This window comes from Melospiza georgiana, chromosome 1, assembly GCF_028018845.1.
Source record: "Melospiza georgiana isolate bMelGeo1 chromosome 1, bMelGeo1.pri, whole genome shotgun sequence".
Taxonomy (NCBI): Eukaryota; Metazoa; Chordata; class Aves; order Passeriformes; family Passerellidae; genus Melospiza; species Melospiza georgiana.
Genome location: NC_080430.1, coordinates 26,530,644 through 26,549,326, shown reverse-complemented (window position 1 = coordinate 26,549,326; position 18,683 = coordinate 26,530,644). Strand labels below are relative to the sequence as shown.

At 38.1% G+C, this 18,683-nt stretch overlaps 1 protein-coding gene across 5 annotated transcripts in view; it reads left to right on the top strand.

Moving 5' to 3' along the window:
• ICA1 (islet cell autoantigen 1) overlaps window positions 1-18,683 on the top strand; it is a 66,216-nt gene that overhangs the window by 28,398 nt on the left and 19,135 nt on the right. For all 5 annotated transcript variants that reach the window (XM_058043963.1, XM_058044041.1, XM_058043720.1 and 2 more), the window contains 2 exons: window positions 13,900-14,025; window positions 14,221-14,319. In XM_058043963.1, coding sequence (XP_057899946.1) covers window positions 13,900-14,025; window positions 14,221-14,319 — 225 coding nt within the window. The remainder of the gene's footprint in view (window positions 1-13,899; window positions 14,026-14,220; window positions 14,320-18,683) is intronic.

Here is an 18,683-nt window from a genome sequence, read left to right as displayed (position 1 = left end):
TCGTGTCACTGCCCTTTGCAATGGCCAAGGAGATCATACAGGCCAGCTCACTGTTTTACAGTGAGTTTTCAATGGGGATATTGTTACTGCATCTGAATTTGAGCTTTTCAAGTCCCTTTATTTAATTCCAGTGTATTCACTCCTCCCATCTGCTTCCTCAGAGGAGACGCAGATTCAAGTAACAATCTTGCTCAGGCCTTGAAGAATTTAATTCGGATGCAAAGAAATTAAAAATATGAATTATATTTTCCCTATAAGGACACTGTACCTGAAGGAGTCAAGAAGACCTCCAAATTATCTGCATTATCTAAGATAAACTGAATTGTATAATTACTAGATTAATACAGTCATGGGTATAGGAGACATGTTAGTTTGATGCTATATTACAATATTCTTTCATCACCTCTGATCTTCAGTGTTCAAAAGCAGTAATTACCTGTCTCAGTTTCCTGCAGGGGCTGACTGTCTAATTGCTCTCCACTTGCCAGTATTCCCCCCTGTACCATGTGTGGCAACCATCCTTTGCTCTCAGGTTGTCTAATGTGATAAACACAAGTGAGTTATGCAATTCTCAGCAACATTTAACACTCAGTCCAGGTTATGCCTGCTTTAGAGCTATGTGTGATCTTTCAAACCTGAAAGACCATATTATTTCTTCATTTTTGCAATTTATCTTGGTTGGCCTGCTTCTTGCTACAAATCTTTGCAATAATTTTTAGCAACTCATAGACTTGGATCATACCAATAAAATGCAACTCTTTGTTTTCAGACTATTCATAGTTATTTGCATTTATGCAAAGAACTGTTGGCTTTTTATGAACTCCCTTAGAGTCATTTCAGGAGAGGAGAGTTCAGTAGTTTTCAGGACCATATTCTTCCCTGAAGAGGATGTTTGTCCATGCATGAAAATATGCCCCTGTTTGTAAATTGGGAGGGTGCATCCAAGCACACTGTGGTGGTAATGACTCATGTCTGCAGAGTGACAGATGTATCTTCCCTACTGGAACTGCATTTGGGGCTCATAATGTAAAAGTCTATCCCCAAACTCTGAAATAATGCTGTTTAGATGAATGTAATTCTGTATTCAATTTAAGAGTTTGCTGATCATTAATATTTTCTTTGTATGTCCTTACTTCAAGGTCCCTGTCAGTGCCAACAAGTGTTTTTTGGTCTTTTTTTTTCTTTCAGCCTGGTAAACCACACATTCTGGGTTTGACCAGTACTGAAACTCATTACCAACAGAAAGCTGAAGCATGTATTTAAAAGACTTCTTAAAGTAGAAGAAAAGCAGATGTTTTAACGAGGCTAGAAGTTCATATTTATTGCCTTCCTTTCATTTAAATTGTAATTTCATGTTTGTTCCCTTTTAAAAATAATTTGCACATTGATCTAAGCTGTAAGAATGAATAAAATGGCTGTGAGGAAGCCATCCATATTAATAGTTTCAGGAGCATGACGTGTTCTCTGCTCACTGGTAATCTGAGAGCAGCCAGGAGGTGCAAGGTCTGTGAGGTGGAGCTGCTTTCATACACTGTCATGACCCTGTGTGAATGAGCTGGGAGGAGAGGCTGTGTGCACTCCAGCTCTCAGCTGTCACATATCTCGCTCCATTAACCCTCCCTCCTTTGGTACAGTTTGAAGTTAAACATATTGACCATAAGTAGTTTGTCCCTCTACTGGATAAAATAGGAGGAGAGGCCTCATGCAGCCTGCAGAAATGTCAGCTGGGTTGCTGATGCTGGCTGTATCCCTTTATTTCCCATGAACCTTTCTTGGGAATGCAAGCTACAGCTTTCTGGATCAAAACTGCTGAGGCCAGGTTCTGTCCTGCATGAAGTGTGGACACATTCATTTGGAGTTGATCTATTCCTGCACAGGCAGGAGATGGAGAAGTTGCTTGGCAACATGTAAGGAGAATGGGGCTATGTATTTGAAGAGTAGGGGAAGATTTTTCTAAGGGCAAAGGCAGGAGTATGTATGACCTGTTTTCTGGGGAAAATGTATGGCTGTGCAGAGATGCTGCTTTTCTGAAGGGTGATGCCTAGATGAAGCTGACCTGGTGCAGAACTCTGTGTAATCATTCACTGTGTTTTGAACATAGCATCTATCTATTTAGCTTAAAAATGTATTTTTCCAAACTTAAACTCAAGTCAACCACTCCTAATTTAAAATAAGTCTTGTGTAAACACACTTAGCATCTGTTTAATTCAAAATTTTTGTTAAAACAGCTAATGTGCAGAAAAGTTGCATATCTCTATCTCTTGGGGTGTGAGCTCAAAAGCTCTGAATGTTTTAAAATGGGGTGACTCAGGAATGGTTTTTTGCTTTGCCTGAATTTTTATGTTGTGATGCGATCATAATTTGTATAATAACTCTGAGTGTGGTTCTGAAAAACTGAAGACTGTTGTTGCTTTCGTCTTAACTTTAACAGACTTTCCTTCATTTTGCAGTAAATAGTGGTTGGAATTCCAGAAGCAGTCCACATCACGTATTTGAGAGTCAGCTGCATGCTGTATTTGATAGAATTTTTTTTAAGCTGATGTATTTTCTGAGAATATTTCTTTGTATATTTTGTTGTAATTGTTTTATTTTAAGCAGTTGGATTCACAGTCTGGGTCTGCACTGTGTGTTCTGTTTGTGAAAGCTGTTGTGAATCTTTAAGCTAAAGGCTCTGGTTTTTGGCTGAATGAGCTTGCTGGACTGTGGATGTAATTTTGATCAGGGCTGTGTCCAGCTGCTGGATAAGTGGAAGGATTCTGTAGAGGCATTGCTCTCCCCAAATGACACACTGTGTCTGCATCTTGGCCATGCTAGAGGGGCAGAAGTCAGGGAGGAGGAGGAAAATACCACCTTAATTCCTGGTAATTCCTTAGGAAAAAAACTTCAGAGGTTTTCTGTTGCTGTTGAGCTGTACTGTTCAACTTGTGGTGTTTGGCTTTTGTTTTTTTTCCTATGAAGGGACTAAATTACTTTTTAATAATGGAGGAGGAAGTATATGTCTCTTGCTTTAGGGCAGCTGTTCAGAATGATGTTATTTAGTACAGAGCACTGTATTGCTTCCCACAAATTATTTTCATGTCTCAGAGAAATTTAATTTGGATATAACAAAACTTTGCTGCTTCTAAGAGGTGTTCGGATCCATGTCTTTGCCCTGCTATAATAGTGAGAGTAGGGAATAGCAGAACAACTTTTTTCATATAAATTTAGAGAACATGTGGTTGATGGGCCTGGTCTGTTGAAATGCCTAATCCAAAAGCAGGGCTGTTTCAACAATATTTATTTTTAGCAAACTACCCTCTAAAAAATAGAGCAAAAAATTAGTTAGGTATTCATTTCCCACAGGTTTCATGTAGACAATAACACTGTTTAGTATTCCAGCCCCCACCTAAATACCATGAGTAACCATTTCGCTTGGCAGACAGCCATCTGGAAAGAAGAGAGGAGATTTGTGGTGGATGTTGAAAGATAAGCTAGGCCTGTCCAGGTAAATCCTGTAGGTTTTGGCAATTAATTTCCAAAATTCAAACCTCAAGTCTTAATGTATATGTAGATTTTTTTCAAGGGAGTACAAAATTGTTTGAAAGATCTGATCTTCTCTCCATACTGTGGTTGTAATTGTAGAAATGTTGGAGCACCTCGAAATTGCCCCACCCCTTCTTCTGGTGAATCTGTGTGAATGTAAACCTTACATTCTGTCATACAGTTATAGTAACTGAAGCATTTCCATGGGATTTCTGTTACCTAAACATGTTGGGCATAGGCAGTGCCTGAATATGCTCTGGCACCTCTAACAGTTGAAAAATTCTGTAACTCATGATTTTGAATTTCTGTAGAGGAAAATCTGCAGTTACACAGGTGTTATGTTGCAAAAGCTAATTTGAAGTATCTGTGCTACCTTAAATCACAGAACAGAGAGTTCTTCAGCATAAAAGGATGCTGTGCTGGTCTGAATCCAGCAGAGCAAACTCTCAAACTCTCCGTAACCTGCGAATGTGCCTCAGGGTTACTTTATTCTTCAGACAAAACTCCACTGGCTGTGCATCATCTTTCTTCACTGGTGCCCAATGGTAGCAGCTTGGGAGCTGCATAGAGCAAATGCACAGTGGTGTTTTCTTTTAGTATTGTGGCTAGTGGAGACATTACAGGACATAGGGTTTGTTTTCCTGTAGAATTGTCCAGTCGCCTTTTGAACCAAGATAAATTCTGGCCATCCCCAATGCATGGCTGTGCTCAAAGACCTGCCCTGCAGACGAAGATGTTGTGTAAAGATCACCTCACCTCATTTTGTGTTCAGTATAATGCCCTCTGGTTCATGTGTTGGCTGAAGTCTCATCTTAACAAGTTTTGTATCTGTGGTATGATGTCCTTCCATCATACTCCTCCTTATTCTTTTTTTTCCTGGCCTGACAAACTGTCATCTGTTGTTCTTTTTACATAAACTAATTTACATATTTGGTCAAAAATTCATCATTGCTTGCCTTTTTTTCCCCATTGCTAAGCCTGAACTGATCTGTGTTTACAGATCCAACTTGGCTTTCAGTTGAAGAAAAATGCAGAGTGAAAAGTCATGTCCCTGTGTAATATTTATGGAATCACATGCATAAAGTGTGAGGAGGTTCTCATTTTTCCCCATCCTTAAAGAGACACAAGAGACTTGAAAAAGGTACATTATAAAACAGCAGGAATAAGCACAAGGCTGGGAAGGAAGTGAAGCAGTAGGAAAAAAAGAGAGGAGTAAGATAAATGTCTATATGTTTGCATAAAGGAGAGAGGGAGAGCTATTCAGTTTTGGTGATAGCCATCATTGAATATATCAGAAGATGGTACAACCAACCTTTGTTTTTTGGAGGGGAAAAAAGGAAGAATATTCAAGCCAGCCATAACCTTATATCCTCACAGGGTTCAGAGAATTGCTCACATCTGCTTTCAGTGGTTGTGAAGTAAGCAGTTCTGGCCATGGTTTACTCATTACTGCCAGGCTGGAGTTGCATGGTGTGTGAGCCAACAGGCTGAAGGCAGTAAAATTTTTACAGGCCAAATACTGAAAAACTGAAGAGGGAAATGTGACATAAATGTGACACAAAGACCAAATTTCATATACTCCAAAAAAAAAAAAAAATCCACAGAGATCCTGGTGTATATCCATGGTCTGGCACTTCAGTAGAAGTTTTTATATCTTTTAGAAAAAATTCTTTGTTGGAATTTAAAAGTAATAGTAGTTAATTCAGTGTACCTAAGAAGATATTTTCCTACCTTAAGTTTTTCTATTGCTGTTAAGGTAGAAACTGCATCAAAGATCATTAAGCAAATTGCTCCTTAACATGGCATTCTCCTTGACCCTGACTTATAGACATGAATTTCAAACAGGAAGAAAAACACATGCCTTGGACCCAAAATAATGAGGGGAAAATAACAGAGCTAAAAATTAGGGCAAAGTTACATAGGCAGGAGAGAATAAAAGCATGAGGCTCTATGGTCAAAGAAGAGAACAGAGAATGTTAGTTGTACTTCATCTGTGGTATATTTGTATCCTGAATACAACAGCCTCATCTTCAGTGACTGGAGATGCAAACAACTAAACAGTGTATGTTTGAAGTGCTAGATTAAAGAGGTTTTTTGTGTATTTAATCACAATTTCATCTCTTTTGTATATTTAATTCTTTTCTCCCAGCAGCAAACTGCTAATTGCAGCTCTGCAACTACAGTTGAAAGCTTTTTGCAAGAGGTTTTTGTGAAGATCTTATGTAAAGATGGAGCTTAGATGGTGTCTCTTGGTGCAGTTTGAGCAAGCATAGATGGCAGTCCACATCTCTGGGTTGAGAACCTGGAGAGGAGAGTGTCAGAAGTATAAGATGTGGTACAGAGACTAGGGGAAGCTACCTAAGATGAGGTGTTTCTAAGTCAATCTGTCTCATTTAACAAAGAGAAGATGAAAATTGGTTAGACCATGATACATAAGCTGCTGAGGCTCCTCAGTGTTTTCTTCAGGAGTTTTTCAAGAATCATGGCTTGGAAGCTTATACTGGACGAATTAACAGGGTAAATAAGGCACACAATCAAATACTTATGGTTATTATTAGCGACAAAGGAATTAATTTTCTGGATGTTATTTAGTTTAGGATTTATCAAACATAACTTCAGACACGTGCTCTGTAGGTGTCTACACCTAAATGGATCAGTGAGAGCTCCCTTTATGGTCCAGTAGAGAGAAACAGGGTAATATGAAGTGCATTCTAGTGTCAATTGTTTGTGTTTGCTGGATCTCCATCCACTAACACAGGCACAAGGTAGTGAGGTGGATGTCAAGGCCTGAGCTAGGCACACCTAGCATGCTTTTGTGGGTGGAAGGCGTGTCTGAGGGCAGGTGCAAGAGTAATATTTTGTGATGTTCATCTGCTGGTTTGTACTGCCTTTAACCTCTCTGATGAAACACATAGCAACTCTCCAGCAAGGCTTTTCTGGAAGACCTGTGGAGCTTCCCTAAGCTGGCTTAGGTATGAGTGGCCAAGGGGATAGGTGTGTGCACAGGGACAAATTCTGGTAAAAACTGAGCCAAATAGTAATGACAATTTTGATGCGTCATAATGGCTCTCCTCAAGAACTGCCATAGACTGTGTTTTAATAGGACATTTGAAAATTCGCAAAATTGGAGAAAATATGACATTTTTTTGGCTCTTCTTGGCGTTTAAAATTTTGCTATTCACAGATGTGAAATTTTTATAATAAAATGTTTTTAACATACCAAAAGTAGTAAATTAAGTAAATTGTAGCAGCTTTGAATGACAGAGTGTGAAGGCTTCTGGGTTTGAGGAAATAATGTTTTGGTTATAATGTGACTTTTTTACTATTTGTTTTTCTCTAGGCTTCTCCATTGTAGCATAAAGAGAGCAGAATACATGTTTAAGTCATGGAGATTTGATGGTTCTGACTAGAATCAAAAATGTCAGCATTAAATGAAAAAAACTTATAATCAACTTATACTGACTTTATGGTCATTCTGTTTGTAGACAGTTGATGTTTCATATTGAGTTTTCTGGCAGAGAAACATGATCTGGTACCAGTAAATAGAGGGAAATGATGCTACTGTTGTACTAATTTATGTTAAGATGCATTTGTGTATATTCTGTTATGCAGCAATATAGCATTGCTTCTGCCTTTTTTCTTTTTTTGTCTTCATTTTCTTTTGTCTACTTCAGCACTCTTCTTCTATTGCTTACATTGAGTTCCAGGACTGTCATGAACAATTAAATCTAAAAGCTCTGAGTAATTATGGCAGGCAATACTCTAGTAGGTATTTGCAGTTATTTCAGTTGGCATTGATTTCATTGGATTATGTTGGCTATCACTGTGTTTTAGTGCAATATTTTAATTGTTTCTCACAATGAATGTTTCAGCCATTAGAAAAATGGTCTTTGGTGGCTTAAAAGATTTTGCGTTGTATTTTATCTTGCGATAGACTTGCCTTGTTCAAGTCTGTATATAATGGGAGATTTCTATGCCTTCAGGACATCAGAAAGTTGTATCATCTTCCTTTCCAGAATTTTCTCTTGCAGTGCAACTGGCCTAATACATCTTTAATTCAGTTTCACTTACTGGCTGTCTCTCCACATGAATTTGCCAATATATTTAAGGTTCCTCAAAACACAAACATAAGTGCTTTCTCAAAGCTGACATGCCACTTGTTCTTTTGTGGCCGAAGGGCAGACAGTACTTTTTGTAGAATCATAGAGTGATTTGGTTGAGAAGGACCTTAAAGGTCATCTAGAGGAGATCAACTCCTCTGTCATGGGCAGGGTCCCCTTCCATAGAAGGTGTTTTGTTGGTTTCCAGAGTGAGACGGGCACACACGCAGTGATAATTAGGTCCTTTATATGAATTGCAATATTACTGCAAATTTTCTTAATCAAGCCTGATAGAGTGAGATGCATAGGGCTTTTGCACAAGCACAGACAATCATCATTAAGTCCAAGATGGCAAATTTAAGAAATGTATTATCGGAACTTGGTTTGCACTAAAATTATCTTAATTCAAATGTCAAGAATAGTTTTGTTTGTTGAACAAATGTGATATACATCTGCTCAGCTTCAGACTTGAGGGATATCATTTGGATCTGTTTATACTGTCCAAGTAGTTTTCCCTTTTAGCTAGACGTGGCTCACTTTAAAAATTTCATCTCCTCAAATTAATTTCTACCAGTGTTTCTCATCAGACCATAAGTGAAGATTTTAACAACCAGGGTTGAAGGAGATGAACAGAAGTATGCCCAATGTTTTTTAACCAATATTTTTATGTGTTATTCTAAAAAAATGATGGAGCACAGATTAATGAATGCAATGAATACTCTTCCAACCCAAGGGAACAGTTGAATCAAAGTGTAGCCTGCAAAATATAGAATATACCAAAGCACATGGAAATCAGGCTTCATACTGTGCAAGGCATTGGAAGTCTGTACCTTGCCTGCGGAAGAGTTACAGGCATTATTTTGTATAAAACATTGCCTTTTCTGCTCTCTGACTGCACATCATCAATCTTGAATTAAAAAGAAGGGGAAAAATAAACCATCAAGTAGTTAGTTATACTCATGTGAAAGTGTAATGGGTGCTCCTCATCAAAACACCACTCAAACTATGAAATTACTGCAGTTTGTGGGAACTGAGAATCTAGTTCCTTATGTTTTCTGTGCCATATGCAGAAATGCTGTAAGTTGTGCTCTATGGTAAATACTTGGTCCTCAGACTACAGTTTGATTTCATTTTCATGTAGTCTTTACAAGGATCAGGTATGCCAGAAGGTGCTATACTTATTTAATGCAAAGATTTGCACTGATTTTATCTGCTGACAGGGTTTACCCAGAGCCCCAAACAGGAAGTTTTGCTATATTTCAGACATTTTTCCCCCACAATTCACTTATCCCCTCCTTCCAGCCTAAACACACACTGTGCATGCTTTTCAGATCGAGTAAGTGAGAGGTTGGGTGACAAATTAGACTAAAAGCATCTGTTTCTCCTTCTATGCTGGAAATGCTGAGACAAAAATATACATAAAGTGAGTTAGTACATTTATCTAACATAATTTTGGAGATGGTGCTTCACTAGCTGAATTGTCCCTGAAATTAGGCTACTACTGAAAATACATTTTGCATTTTATAGGAGACTGAAAGAAAGTAGTAACACAGATGTACTGTAGACAACATAAAGACTCCTTGAAAGTGCATGGCCAATCTGTATTTTAGTAACTGAACATATTGAATAGAGTTTTTAACTGGGTCTGAGGATTTTTTTTTTTTTTATGTTATCATGCTTGAAGATTAGAATTTTTCTGTTTGAATAAAGGTTTTCAGCATTCTTGCTGGAAAGCAGCTCTGTGGAGAAGCACCTGGAGGTACTGACTGTCCATGAGCCAGCAATACCCTTGAGACCAAGAAGACCAATGGTATCCTGATGTTCACTAGGAAAAGCATTGACAACAGCTTGAGAGAGATGATCCTGCCCCTTTACTCTGCCCTAGTGAGGCCACACCTGGAGTGCTGTGTCCAGTTCTGCGCTCCTCAGTGAAAAAGAGACATGAAGCTCCTGAACTGGGTCCAGTGGAGAGTGACAAAGATGATTTAGGGACTGGAGCATCTCTTATGAGGAAAGGCTAAGGAAGCTGGGCCTGTTCAGATGCTGGAAGAGGTGACTGAGAAAGGACTTAGTCAATGTCTCCAAGTGCCTGAAGGGAGGGTACCAGAAGGATGGACCAGGTTCTTCTCGGTGGTGCCAAGCAACAGGACAAAAGAGACTGAGCAGATGCACAGGAAATTCCACCTGAACATGAGGAAGAAACTCTTCACTGTGCACATGTCCTTGCACTGGAGCAAGTTGCCCAGAGAGGCTGTGGAGTCTCTGCAACTGGAGATACTCAAGAACTGTCTGGATACTGTCCTGTGCTGTGTGCTCTGGGATGGCCTTGCTTGAGCAGAGAGGTTGAACCAGAGGATCTACTGTGGTCCCTTCCAACCTGATCCATTTTGGGATACTGTTTAGGAAACTGTATTAGCAAATAGTTGCCCTTACAGTCAAGCATTCTAGAATCTGACTTGGGAGCCCCCAGGATTTAGGATTGTAGCATTTCAGTCCTTTGAAATTATTTCAGGTTTGTCTGGCATCTTACAGTTTATCAAGCTATAGATGCTACTTTCCAAATTTATGTTTTCTTGTGTGCTCTTTATGAGTGTTGTACTTAGGTGTTTGCATTGGGAAATTAAAGGCAGGTTGTGCCAAGTTGCTGCTTAGAAAAAGAGAAAGAGTAATAATCTTTTTTATGTCAAGAGTACTGTAACATTTTCTTGTATGATATAAATCTAGCACCTATAGTGTCAGATGCTTAGAAACTTGTTTATCATAAAATGTTCAGGTTGTGTTTGAAACAAGGCAGTTCTCCTGGGGTCAGTAAAATCCTGAAAGTTTTCAGACCAGGATTTTCAAGAAATATTGTATGTTCAGCATTAATGAATTTAAATATATGAATAAAAATTTGCAGTACTGAGACCACAATGAGGTTCTGTTTCTCATATCTTAGAGAGTACTTGCAGAGAAAGGAGAAGAAGATTAGTATGTATTATATCAGCTTTCCCCTGAGTAGAGAACCAAAGGTTCATTCTGATAACTTGTGTGGTATTAAGTAGATTATGCTTTGTAAGCACTAAGGTTTAATATCTAATTCCTGAAGCCAGCAAGTAATCTTAAAAGATGTCTAATAATAATAATTTCAATTGAAAATGCATTTATTGGCACAGATAAAAAAGAAAAAGGTCATGCTGATGTAGTGTGTGATGTTCTTTCTTAGTTGTCCTGCACTGCTGCTGAAAAAGGGAGAATACTCTCAATAAACTTTCAATATCTCAAAAAACCTAAAAGAATGTTTAATTTCATAGTTTTCATAATGTCACATCTTTCCTAGTTGGCAAGAGAAATGTGTAGCATTTGGTAAGGCAGCATTAAGTATCTTGAATCATCTGTATGAGTGTGATAAACAAAAGGGTTTGTATTCCACATTGTATAGTGGATCACCTCTTTCTCTTTATGAGTGCTTTAGTTTTCAAAAGAGACACTAATTCCATGTTCAGTTAAGATAAATGCCAAACTTGTTCTTTGCTAAATGCCCCTGAAGAATGGATGCAGGAAGACTGCAACTCAAACTATACAGGTGCTTTTGTTTTATGGATTTTTTTTCTCTTTCTTAAGGAGTTGGAGTAGGAATTCATAATTCCATTTAGTAGTACTTCTTTTTTTAAAAATTGTGGCTCACCATCACTGGCAGAATTCACATTCTTTGCTTACTTGAACTTTCAGTCTACAAAGCCACAGCTGTTCTTACTGTGCTTTTGCCAGTGCTGTGATATACCAAGTAGGAAAGGGATTCTGTTCTCAGCTGCACCACTGTAAAATATATATGTGACACATTTCCATTTACATCAGTTGAATTTCTCTGGATTTTCATGGCTATAACTGAGATTAGTTTTTTCAAAGCCCAACAACATCTCTTACTTAAATCCCTACCCATTGCAGCAATTCTTTGTGGCAAAAGATGCACATAATCCCATATTTGGATTTCAGTTAGAAGTTCCTTTTTGCACAGGCACATGACTTTCTACACAACTCTCCTTTTCACACTGCAGTTGTAACTGTGCTCTCAGGCACTTGCAGCTGAAGCAAATAAAGGATTTGAGGACCTAAGACAGGACAAATGTCTTTATCCAGCACTGGATAAAGCTTCTACATTTCTGCCACTGCTCCTCTCTTCCTCCATTGCTGCTCAGTTTTGGAGGTCCGAGTGTCGTTTGGACTAGACAGATGTGCTGGGATGGCACTCCTGGCATGCCTAGCATGGTGCCTTGCTTGGGCTTGCATCAGGCACAAGCTAGAAGTGTAGCAATCCTTGGGGATCCCAAACTAAGAAGCAGCCTCAGCTCATGCCAGTGTAACTCTGACTGGGTGGGGCTTTTCATGACATTCCATACCTTGTAGTAGATATCCTGGCAGTGGCTGCTCCATAATTTTTATATCAAAGCTTAACATTTGTCATGCTTGCCTGAGAAGTGGAAGCCATTGGAGCCATTTCCTCTTTCCTGAGGAAAATCAAATTTGTCTCTACTTCACTAAAACATCTTCTAACTACCTAAGAAGTTTTCCATCTTCTGGAGACGCCTCTGTTTTTTTGCACTCTCCAACATGCAAAGATAGCCAGCAGGTTATCAGTAAGATGTTTTACTCATGCTTAGAGCACTGGATCCAGTCAGACGTTTCAGTTGTCTTTGTTACTACTAGAACTCAGGATTTGTTCACTGATGGTTTGGTGGAGTTGCTCTGGAAGACTTCCTCTTTTGGATGAACACAGTAACCACAGAGCTATTTTGTAAAGGTAGAGTAGCACTGCTCTTTAAAAAGTCTTTGCTTTTTTTCATTTGGCATCATCTTTTTCTAAATCTCACCTGTAAGATTCTGAATTTATGACAGATTTTGAATTGTGGTAGTTTCTTCCATATGAACAGATGAGGCTGATGAGCAGTATTGCTTAAGCAGAACTGATCTGATAAGTGAAACAAAGTTGCCATATACCCAGAAATCCAGGAATCCCACAATTTGTATGAGTAGGTCGCCTGATGAATTTGTGATACAGGTCTTTGGCTGGTTTTCTACCTGGTTAAAGGTCTTGTATACTCTGAGTTTGGGAAAATAAGAGCAGAAGTTCAGTAAACATAACATTTCAGATGGCATTATGAGATGTCTATATTTGTTCTTGCTGCAAAGTTCCAGGTTCACTTCTGAAGATCAGGAGCATACAAGTTGGACAAATCTTGGACTGAGTTTGGGTATTCTGGACAAAATGGGTTTACTCTCCAAGTTAGGCCAGAAAAGGAAAGAAATGTATGATTTACTTCAGTATTTTGTTTTCATTATGAAACATTTTATCTTTTGGGTAAATACTTTATTTTAACTATGAAAGAGTTATAGGAGATTCATAATACTTTGCGGTTTGATTGTTTCCCATTCTGTTGGAAGAAAATGATAACAAGACTTGTTTACAGAATTTAAACAAATACCTTTCATTAATGTAATATTTTGGTAGTGTGCAAAGCTGTGACAAAAAATGGAAAATCCTGGATACTAAATGTGTACATCTACCTTCTACCCTGATACCAAATCATGTCAGTGTTGCTGTGAAGCACAGGCAGTTTGTGGAACAGGATGTTGTATATGTACTTTACCTACAGGTATATGTACTTAATAGGTGATAGAAAAATAATTTGAAAAAATAAAACCCCTTGAACTGAAATTGTTAGTTCCTAGGAAAAGGGTGATTGATACTTTTCTGTTAGCAGTTAACAGAAAAGGCATTCCCATTTTAGAAGGAGAACTTTATTGAGTGAAATTTTCATAGCGATCCAAAAATATTGATGTGCTGTATCATTGCAGACAGACTTTAAACTTTGTAATTTGTCTCTTGCTCTAGGCACATGGAAATGTCTCTGACTGTGCACCTGTATATTATGTTGAAAACTTTAAACTCCAGATATGTTGGTTGGGCTGTGAATTTGTCCTTCTTGAAAGAGATACCAATATGAGTATCTTTTCCAGTTGTTATCAGTGTATGTTTTATACTAATATCCATCATACAAAACAGGGGTTAGAAAACAAAAATTCTTCCCTGGATATATTACAAAAAGCAATGACAGAGAAGATAGTAAGAGTACCATTTATCAGCCAGTATAGCTTAATTTCAGTGGGATTGATGAAAATAAAACTGTAATTGAGCCTGTTCAGTTTTCTGATTTCCCTAGAGGTGGTATTAGTTTGCTCTTTCCTTAAAAATAGAGAAAAAAATCACTTCATAAACAATTGTCCATTTTGTGTGAAGGTTCAAGCACAAGTGCGACACGCAAAACTCAACTTTGACAAACTGAAGACTGATGTCTGTCAAAAAGTGGATCTTCTGGGAGCCAGCAGATGCAACCTCCTTTCTCATGTGTTAACAACATATCAGGTATCTAAGGAAAATGTTGACCTCTGAAAGAATGTTTTCCTGTTAATGTGGATTTTTAAGAGGTTACCATGGCAATATTCAACCATAAGAATATGTAGCTAGTGTTGGAGGGAAGATGAGAAATTTGCACTGAAACAGATCACTGAAAGCAGATTTGTGTTAACATTGGCACTGAGATTTTACCCTGTCTTACAGACAACACTGCTTCATTTTTGGGAAAAAACTTCACACACAATGGCAGCCATCCATGAAAGTTTCAAAGGTTATCAGCCATATGAATTCACTATGTTAAAGGTAAGGAATATATAGATATATATGTTTGTCCGGTGATAACCAGTAAGAGATCATACAAGGGTGCAGGAAGCATATGTTGATATTTTTTTCCATATATTTTCTGACACTTTTATCCCTGTTTTGTCTTTTCATTTAAATACAGGTTTTTTGTTTAATGTCCTTCTGACCAGCTGTGCTGGTGGGTTCTTCTCTTACCTTCCTGTTTGCTTTGATGCAAAACTATTTCAGTCTAATTTGTGTAGGTAGCCTGTATTGTTGCTGGGTATTTATTTTCCATGCTCTTTTGTATCTAAAAGGTTGATTATTTGAACAACACATAGGATGTTTCAAGATGTATAATAGCATTTAGACACCTTGGAGAGGAACTTGGAGAGAAAATGCACCTGCTTTGGTGTACCCTTGTGATGGAAGAGGAGGGACATTTGGGGATGCTTTGTACCTTTTGAACTTCCTCCTGTGAAAAATTTCACCATGATTTAAATTTGAAATTAGATTGGGAATCTATGATAAAGAAATACCATCTATATTGAGCCCACACATGTGGCAAGCAACCCCTTGAAGCAAAACCTAATTGTAAAAATGGCTGGGAATATTGTAGTGTGTTTAGGATGCAGCCTTTGTTATGAAAATCTTAACCAATTATATTGCTCACCTCCTGCACTGAAAGATGTTATTTCCTGTTTTTGCACTGATATGTATGGTGATAAATGAAGCTAATCAGGGGATAGTTTAAAACTCTAGGATTTTATATAATTCTGTGCTTTCAGAAAACAGCTGCTTGTGAGTGAGACTGTTACTGGCTTTTAGTATCAGGGTTTTTTTTCTTTCGGTCTCTGGAGTGTGGGGTTATTTTCTATACCAAAGTCTTCTCCATGATCTCTTGTCCCCAGCAATTAGTTTCTGATAGTTTGCATTACATAATTGCTAAGGTGATTAGATCAAAATCTGGTGATTGCATCAGGTGAGATTGTGTTGCCTAAGAGAATAGATGTCTGCTGCTACTTCAGTTGCATTCCAGGGTAAGTGACCTCTGCTTGTCACTTCTGGAGGGCGTGGTGAGTCCCATCTCACCTCTGCTACACCTGGGTGTGGAATGACAATAGGTGATTATGGTTAGGGAACTGATCCCTACCTGTCATATCATATGTTCATGCCAGAGGAACTATGTATTAAAAATGAGCTGCAAATTAATTTTACATTGAGATTATGAGGTATTATTTTTTAATTAAGTATGGTAGATAGCTGTGGCTGATCTAAGGTAGTGTAGTTTCTGATGGAGAAATTTTTGGTCTAAAAATGTACCCAGTGGAGATGCCATGTCTGTTGCTGACTTTATGCATTAAAATATAAAATCGGAATATATAGTGGATTAAAATACACATCAAATATTTGTGCCCATCTCTACATTTAATTGGAAGTTACTTCTTTTATACTATGTTCCCCAGCCTGATACCAGGCAGGGGCAAATAGTCTAAAAGAAGTAACTTCCAACCCCTTCTCAAAGGGATCTTCCTTAAATGGAAATTTTGAATTTTATGCTTGCAAATCATTTTTGTCTTTTATGATCCCATGAAAGACAAAATCGTGCTCATACAAATTAAACTGAATGAAACTAAGGATATGTGAATGTAGGATTAGTGTTCTACTTTCAACCAAGAAATTAATGCAAGTTAATATTTAATTTAGACATAGATTGTTTTACTGAAAAATTAAGAGGTGCTATGTACTAGAAAACTGCTCTTTGTATTTTGTAGTATAAATACATATTTATGTACCAGGTTTACCTCAGGAAAGAGACTCTGAAATGCCTCTCGGGATTGTTTCTGGAAAGAAAACATTGTCTTTAGAGATGTTTGCCAAACTCCCTTAATGAAAAGCAGCCATTTGTTTTCTTTGCTTCAGGGTATGTGCAGAGAGCAGTATAATTGTGCTATTGCAGCTGTATTTTGTAACTCTTGAGTTTTGTGCTTGATGAAAGATGATTATTAATGTGCTAACAGCTCTATGTATAGTGATGTAAAAGTATCTGGTACTGTATCCATCACTTTACTATTACAAATGATGGGCTGCTGTTTTGGTAAAGCCCTTAAGGTTTGATTGTCTTGAAATTAACATATATCAAATGAATTAAAGTTTATTTCAGGGGCTGCTTTTCATGAATAATATCTTTTAATATCTTTTTTAAATTTCTGTTACCATTTATTTGCCTTAGTTACTTAAATGATATTTAGTTGCATTCTTTAAATTTAAATGCTAGAATACCAAACTTTCAGAAGAGTTTGTATTAGAAATAATAGCTGCACTGGTAAGAGAGTCATAAGGCAGACATCTCAGTGCATCTATTTATTTCTGTGTGAAGTGGAATACTGCTGCCTGAGCTCCTTACATGGACTATTTCCTTGGAGTGCTCTGTCCAAACAGGTACTACCACACTGTTGCCTTCTGCTGACCTCTGCTGCAGTCTGGTATCCTCTCTTGTTTCTTTACTCATAGACAAGATTGCCTATGATTTTGCATCTCTTAAGGGTTTTGGGGGAGTTGTGAAATTTCTTTTCTTGATAGGAAGAAATTCTGAGACAACCTGCTTTTCCTCTTCCTCTTCAGTTCTCCCCCCAAATGAAATATGTTCAATATTTTGTCTCCTCAGTGCTGTTGCACTTTTTCATAAATGTTGTTATATCTTGGAATGTATGCCTGGCTCCTGAAACTGCCCTTAGCTGTGTTGCTTTGATTCTGTCTCTGTCAAGAAGTGCACTAGTTGTCCAAGGCACTTGGGAGGAGCTGTGGGTGAGCTGAGTGCAGTGTCAACACTGCTGAGTTACCTGCAGAGCGCAGATTTTAGGTGCAATCCAGATGATCTTGGCTTGACTTGAAAGCAGCCCAGATGCAGGTAAAGGAATTTAGTGAGTGAGTAGCAGTCAGAAATGGAGCCTGAGCTGGAACCAGAGTTAACTCTACAGTGGAGGAATCTCTTGTCAGTTGGATACTTAGTCTGAGTCCTGGAGCAGGTGAAATATCCCTGGGTGACTTTTGGTGTTAGAAACAAACACACCGGGCATATTGAATGATTGTGAACTTGCTCTGCTAGTGTGTAAGGTCTTACTCTGACTTCTGTAGTAAAAGAGAGATCTAAGAAGCTAGGAAGATAGGTTTCTAAATATGCAAGGATCCTACTTCAAGCCACAAGTGTGGTGTAGCTCACAACAAAATCCATTGTAGCCCACATGAGCAGCCAGAAGAGTGCTGTGAAGTTACACATCTGTGTGCTCTGAGCAGCCAAGTCAGGGCTATGTCCAGGTGAAATGTGCTCTCTTTGATCTGAACTCAGTCTGTCTTGTCATAACTCTGTTTAATCACTGCACTTTCTAGATGGTGAGTCTTCTTCCCTTCCTTCTAATGTAACCTAAAACAATTAAGAGAATATATAATGGTTTTATTTCTATGCCTGCTGACAGTAGTGATCACATTACTGTGGGTTTCTGTTTAGGAAATGGTTGACTGTGGCCTTTTTAACATTGTTTCATTTCATACTCATTCTCTACCTTTTTTAAATCTTTTTGAAAAGGTGCCTCAGTTTGGAGTGAACCTCAGGATGCAGAGTAGAGGAAAATAATTTCATTATTTGGTATCCAATTTTGAGTCCAAATAAAGTTGTTAGGTGGAATTATTGCATCAAAATACAGCTTCTGATTATCAACAATTTTATAATAATTGCCATTGAAACCAAAGCTGTATTTCAGAGCTATGTTTATTTTTCTGATACAGGAAATAGTAACTGCCATTATTATCATGCTGTTTCCTTCCCAAGGTACTTGTGAACTCCATTTCTATATGCTGTTTCCGTGGTTTGATCACAGTCCTTTAAATACGGATTTCCTGAAATACTGACAAAGGAAGCTTCTTAAAATATAGATCCTTAAAGAAAGATTATTATTTCCCTGGGTTTTTTTGGTTTTGTTTGTTTGGGTTTTTTTTTTTTTTTGTGAATATGCAGGATTTACTTCTAATAATTTTCCTTAACTTGTATAGCTAGGCAGTGGTCAGAGTAATTCTGGTTTTTGTCTAAAACCTTTACAACCCTTTTTGGAGCAACCCTTTTGCCTGCCTCCCTTGGTGGCAGGCACAGCACCACAACTGTTTGACCATCACCTCCTGGTTCAGTGGGCTGTGTGTCCTCTTGTGAAGACGTCCAGGTGGCTCAAGTGCCCAAAGCAGCACAGTCCCCATAGTGCAGAGCTGCTTTCTTTCTCTACTTGCACTGTTGTGAAGTATAGTCAATATTTGTTCTTGAACTCTAGTCCAGGACTTCTTGGAGTCAGTGGAATAATTCCCATCAATTTTAATAGCACAAGAAGTGCAGTCTA